Here is a 6,922-nt window from a genome sequence, read left to right on the forward strand (position 1 = left end):
TAACTAGTAATATGAGCCTAGGCCAGTCACTTAAATCTGTTTGCCTCAGTTCCTCATCTATAAAATGAACTGGAGAAGGAAATTACAAGCCACTACAGTGTCTTTGCCAAGAACACCCTAAATGGGATCAAAAAGAGGCAACAACAAATGTATACACACATACATACACACATATATATGCATACATATTAAATATATGTGTGCATAAACATGAAACAAACCCTCTGGAGTTCATGTATTAGAATAAGCTACATTAAAAAAAAATCAGATAAGTATTATTTAGTTTTTCTTTTTTTTTTTTAAGATCAATCTAGAAAATTTAGAGATAAAACAGAGAAAAAGTTGTAATGTCTAATCATTAATACCCATCTATATGGTCTATTTAAAAAGACCACCTTATCTGTTGTTTGCCTTGTAGACACAGTATGGTATTGTGGTTAGAGAACTGGCTTTGGAGCTACAAAAGCCGTAAAGTTCGAACCCTATCCCTGACATACAACTTCTCACTTAATATTTTTCTTTAATTACATGTAAAGATAGCTTTCAACATTCACTTTTATAAGATTTTGAGTTCCAAGTTTTTTTCTCCTTCCCTTCTTTCTCTTCTCCCTCCCCAAGAGAGCAAGCAATCTAAATATAACCAACATATATGTGTGTGTGTGTGTGTGTGTGTATGTATATGTATATTTTGAGGCAATTGGGGTTAAATGACTTGCCCAGGGTCACACAGCTAGGAAATATTAAGTGTCTGAAGCCAGATTTGAACTCAGGTCCTCCTGACTTCTAGCTGCCCCCACTTGATATACTCTTACTAAAACTAAAAACGAAAGAGAAAGTGCTGATTTGTATTGATAAAAGGAGCTCCTTAGAACTCCATATTCCCCACATAATCATAAATCCAGTCCCTATAGAATTTGTAGCCCATTAAAACTTTTGTCATAATACACAAAATACTAGGCTGGAAATCAGGATGTTTGGATTTTACATTTGGCTCTGTCACTAACAACTGTTAGCAACAATTTTTCAGCACTCAATTTTCCTATATATATAAAATGAAAGCCTTGGATTAGATGATCTTAAAAGTCTCTTCCAATGAGCTCCTTGAAGACAGGGACTATATTTTGCCTTTCTGTGTGTTTCCATTGCTTAACTCAGTGTCAGAAACTTGATAGGTGCTTAGTAAGTGCTAGTTTGACTGTTTTTTAAATGTTATTAATATCTTCTATTTATTGTTGTTGAGTTGTTTCAATTGTATTCAACATTTTGTGATCCCATTTGGGGTTTTCTTGGCAAAGAATAGGTTATCATTTTCTTCTCCAGCTCATTTTTGTAAATGAAGAAACTGAGGCAGATAAACCTTAAGTGTCTAAGGCCAGATTTTAACTTACAATTGGCTAACCATGGAATTTCACCATGTCCCTAGGGGCTTTAAATATTAAAGGAAAAAATTTTAGTAGTTGTTCATTTACCAGGTAGATCAGCTTAGTGGTGAAGTAGTTCAGCTTCAGACACCTCAGCATTCTAGTGAGGGTAAAGGAGGGGGAGGGGAAAGAAGAAAGTTTTCTCTGTTACTCATTCATTCGATTACTGCCCTCCACTCCCCAACACACAAACCATTGACTATATCATTTGCGAGAAGGAACCAGTAGAAGACCGGGCACCCAGTCAAAAGTGAATAGACAATGAAGGCTGATAGACAATCACCTGAAATACCCAGGGAAGAGAGTGAGGGCAAAAAGAGAGAAAGCTTAACACAGCTAAGAGAAATATAGCTATCCAAAGGAAGATACAACTTCAAGGAACTCAGCTTCTACTAGAGAAGATCTCCATCAATACATTGAAGAAATTTTTTTTTTAAATTCATTGAAGAAACATTGAATCATTGAAGTTCATTGAAGAAACATTTTTAATAGATAGGAGTTGTGAGTTTACACTTTGGCCATGTGTTCTCTCTGAATGTATTTTGTTACCATTTATATTCTTAGGTTTTTAAGCCTGTCCTTCCCTTGTACTCTGTCCCTTATAGGAAAGTATTCACCACCTTTGACTTTTGAAGTAATGTTTTGTACCATATTTCCTTATCACCTTAATAAATACCTTTTTCAAAAAATCAGTTAAAGACTGCCTAACTAATTTTAAGGAAAAGTATACAGGTTGGGGCTCATGAGCAACAGTGGTAGAAAACCATAACTCCTTAGTGTTAGCAATAGATCTTTTCTTTTTAATCAAAGCTTTTTATTTTCAAAATATATACATGGATAATTTTCAACATTCACTCCTATAAAACTCTGTGTTCTAATTTTTTCCCTCCCTTCCCCAATTACCTCCCCCTCCAGCAAGTTATCCAATATATGTTGAACATGTGCAATTCCTCTATACATATTTCTACAAATAGCATAGCAATAGATTCTTAAGGGAAAAGTAGTCAGCTACTCTCTTGGGCCTTAAGTCACCAATGCAAGTGAAAATTTAGGAAATAGCCTTAAAGGGGGTGCTACATAAGCATGATATTAAGGCAGAACGTGAATTATTTTTAACAAGATCATTAATACATAGGAACATAGGTTTAGGAACTTTAGAAGCCATCTGATCCAACCCTCTCACAAATGATGAATCAAGGTTTAGTGAGATTACATTAGATTAGATTAGATTAGACAGCTAATGAGTCTCAGATCTTCTCTTCACTCCTAACAGAATATCATACATTATTCCATGGTATGTCTCAAATTCACTATTCCAACACTACTGAAATATTGGTTAGCTTCTTCATCTCTTTCCATTAAAGACACCAAATCTCACAAAGTCAGCTTTGCTAAAAAATCACCTTATAAAAAAATACCACATTATCATTGACCTTGGTCCACATCACCCCAACCATATCTGTATTAAATTTATTTGGGTTATAGTTCTGGTGCTTGTAGTTAACACGATTTAATTTCATATAGGGCATTTGCTCATTACCATTGAAAAGAAGCAATAAAAATATAATGAGGGAGTGGTGGGAATTTCTCAGGATTCATGGGCCATCCTTTTTTTTCCCATCCCATCTCCCAAACCTTTGATATATAACCTTAGGTGCCCTATAATTTCACTTCAATCAAATGTGAAATTTAAAAGATTGACAAGAATCCAGTTCTGTCAGTCCTGAAATGATGGATTAATTAAAAGGAATACTTACTGGCTCTGTGGTTAATCATGAGACCAAAATGACCATTCACTTTCTCTGTTAGAGACCAGTTTGCTTAGCTGTGTTCTGTAGCCACAAACTTCAGTAGCAAGACTATGAAAAATGTGGGCTGTTGACCCTCATGGGGGATTAAAGATAAGAGTGTGTATAATTATGTGGCTCAGGATAAATCCATTATCATAATCAGAAAAATAGCTCAAAATGCAACTTTGTCTTCTCCCCTTTGTAACTTTCACTTCCTCACCATAGTTCAGCCTCTTTGGCAAGCCACAGATCATCACTGATCTCTTAAATTGCCTCATCAGGTTTTTTTTTTCTTAATCCTCATCCTCCTTGACCTTCCTGTAGCATTTGATACCATTAGCTGACACCAACTTGATCCTCTTTTTCTCAAGCTCCCATAACACTGCTCTTATTTTTCACCACCCTCAGTTCCTCCCTGACCCCTGAAGTGTGGATGTCCCTTGAGAAAGGGTCTATCTGGCCTTCTCTTATTACTCTGCATAGGCAACTTCTTCTTATTACATTAGCTATCATTTCTATGCACGACTTCCACAGTTTTATTAGAAGCACTGATGGTCTTTCCCCCCATTTTGCCTCTTCCCATTCTAATTTTTCAGTGATCTACTGGATACGACTACTGAAATGCCTCATCATATACCTCACATTTAGCATGTCTAAAACTGGATTCTAACAGCTGTTTATTTGTCCTAGCTTCCCTATTTCATAAAACATTGGTTACTACTCCCCACTAGTAGTTACTAGTATTACTAGATGGGACCAACATTAAAAGAGCAATATATTCCTTAACTGCAATGCACAGAATTAATTAACAGATTCACACTCAAGTCTTCCTGACTTTAGGCCCAATGCATCTCCTAGCTGTCCCAAAACTGAAGTGAGAGAGACCTAATCTCTAGATTTCCATCTGTAACTCACCTAATCTATGGACTACTTGTAGTGGGGGGGAAAAAAAAAAAGATCCATTTGAACCTTTCACAAATTTCGGTCACCAAGAACAACTTTGTGCTTCTGTGGTTGCCTTTCCTCTCCCAAGTTCCCTGGGGCACTTTTCCATCATGAAGCAACTATATCTCTTGATTCATTTGGTTCTGTGCTCAGGTGTGGCGAAGCAGTAGAGAAAAACAAACGTCTCATTACTTCAGACCAGAGAGAATATCAGCAGGAGCTCAAGAAGAACTACAACAAACTAAAAGAAAACCTCAGGCCCATGATCGAGCGGAAAATCCCTGAGCTTTACAAGCCAATATTCAGAGTTCAGAATGAAAAAAGGTAACATAAAGGCAAGGTATAAAAATGGTACTATTATGCACTCTTAACATTCTGTCCAAGATGGCCTACCTGCTTGTCTTCACACGTGATGTTCCATCTCCTACCTTTCCCCCTTCAGCCAAGCTGTGCCTCATGCTCAGAATGCAATCTCACTTCACCATCACTTTTTAGAACCCTTAGATTTCTTAACCAGGAGAGAAGCCTTTCTTGTTCCCATTAGTTGTTATTGGATTCTCCCATCTCAAATTGTCATAAAGGGAAATAATTATTACATTAAAAACAAAAGGTAAAAATATAACTTGGAAAAAAAACAAAAAGTTTTAAAGTATTATGTATATATTTATCCACTTACATATTGTTCTTCAGTAGACTATGACAGAATGGTCTTTCATTTTATCTTTCTAACTCTAATACCTAACAGAATATCTTGCAGCCAGTAAGCACTTAATAAATGTTTGTTGGATTAGATTTTGGGGATAAGAAATTTCTTCCTCTCATCCAGGGGATGATATTATTAATTTTACTTTCTGACTGGCCTATCCCCTGAGAGTGTGAATTCATAAAAATAATATAATAGGAACCTAGAGTATGGTAAATTAGGACAATGGGATCCAACCTCCCTGTGCCCTTCTTTTTGACCCTTCTGATGCCCTTTTATGGTGTCCTTTTATGCTTTGGCTTTCCCAAAGGGCTGTATTTTTTTTGACACAGCATGAAGTGAAGACAGCCTGCCACACTAACTCATTGACTTCTCTACTGAATATGCTTTGCTCTCTGTTAGCTGATTCCTCCCCCATGTTCTTTCAAAATCTGATTGATCTTTCTTACCTCACTTTTTTTTTTCTCTTCTGAATTTCAGGAACTCTTTCCACAGATCTAGTTTCAGGAAATATGAAACCCAGTTGTCACAGGGCCCCTAAGTAAAAGCTGCCTTCATCCATACAGAATGAAGCCCAGGAAGAGAACACTCCAATGCTTTGTTTAAAAAAAAAAAAAAGACAATTCTCCACCACAACAGCCCACATATCCCTTGGCACACAGCCTCAGAGAGCTGGAAGACCAATGTACAACACCCAAGGAAAAAGTAGAAATTCAGTGACATCTGTCCTGATCTGATTTTGGTGGGTGGAGGAGAATGTAGAAACAAAAAGGCACAAGGGACCAGCTTGAGGTCCTTATGTATTTAATGAACACCATGTATTTCCTAGGATTGTGCAAAACAAGGCCTTTGAAAAAAACCATCATTTCCTGCTAAATGACCAATCACTGTTTACTCAGAGGGGCAACTTCCTCTGAATTCCCTTTGGATTCATTTGGATAACTCTGAATCACCTGAGGGAAGATGGAAAATGTTGCTGGCATTCCTGTTTAGAGTAAATTTGACTTCTCTATGGGATAGTGTGGAAGGAATTCTTTCAATTGATATATAGAGAAAAAAACAAATCTCATTTGAAGTCTGAAAATCCCAATGGTCAGTCATTTGGGGATAAACTATTAAATTTGTCCAGAGGTTAACTGTGGATTTATATAATTGCACCATTTCATGTTACTTAATTATTGTTATGATGCTATTTAGAGGAATGCATTCTGAGCACTGATTTATAGGAAATATATGGTACTCAGTAGCACATAAGAAAGGAGTAGCCCATAGACAAACATTCACTCAAACCAATTTGCCTTTTCCTTTTTTTCTTTTTCTGTAGGACCACATTTTATGTTTTGCTCTAGCTTTCAGTTTAGAGAACTGTTATCCTTCATACGGTATATTTGCATCTGTGTTGTAAAGGCTGAAGCTCTTAATTTTACTGGCTTCTGACAGCTTTTTTTTTCTTTTGTTAGGTGAAGAACAAAAGTTATGTAACATGAGGTTTAAATTATATATATTTTAAGTAACTATCTTGAACTGTTATCATAAAATGTAGCTAGAATTCTTGGTACTTGTTATTTAAAAATAAAATTCTGATTTTTCACTGCACAAGTGGTATTTTATCATCTTTTTAGTTATTAAAACTACTCAGAGAAGAAGATAGTATAGAATTAGACATGGTTTTCTCTTAACAAAAAGGAGAGCTCCTCATATGCATTACCCAAATATGCTTTCTTCTTGGTCACAGTTTTTTGTTTTGAAAATATGTCATACCAGATAGAATTTGAAAAATTGAGTTTGAATCCTGTATTTGACACATACAGTCTCTGTGACCTTAGCAAGTCACTTAACCTTTCAGGCTTCTAATGTACACTTAAGACTACAGTCATTTATGCTGTAATGTTCAATATATATTCCCAGAAATCATTTTGCTATGCAGAATCACACAATAAAAACCACAAGGCTTATGGTGAAAATGAAAATGGAGGCAGAAAACTTCCAGCTATAAATAATTTATTTTTATGGCATTGTCTCTGATGGTCCACAATGTGTATCCTTTAGGCCTATTGCTTGAG

General features: G+C 36.0%; 1 protein-coding gene across 7 annotated transcripts in view; it reads left to right on the plus strand.

Annotated features, from left to right (window-relative positions):
- The window catches only part of DOCK8 (dedicator of cytokinesis 8), a 307,293-nt gene extending 301,374 nt beyond the window's left edge, over window positions 1-5,919 (plus strand). For all 7 annotated transcript variants that reach the window (XM_031943861.1, XM_031943857.1, XM_031943889.1 and 4 more), the window contains 2 exons: window positions 4,310-4,480; window positions 5,340-5,919. In XM_031943861.1, the coding sequence (XP_031799721.1) occupies window positions 4,310-4,480; window positions 5,340-5,400 (232 nt within the window). In that variant the 3' untranslated portion in view covers window positions 5,401-5,919. The remainder of the gene's footprint in view (window positions 1-4,309; window positions 4,481-5,339) is intronic.
- The last annotated feature ends 1,003 nt before the right edge of the window (window positions 5,920-6,922 follow it).

The sequence above is a fragment of the Sarcophilus harrisii genome, chromosome 1, assembly GCF_902635505.1.
Source record: "Sarcophilus harrisii chromosome 1, mSarHar1.11, whole genome shotgun sequence".
NCBI classification, from domain to species: Eukaryota; Metazoa; Chordata; class Mammalia; order Dasyuromorphia; family Dasyuridae; genus Sarcophilus; species Sarcophilus harrisii.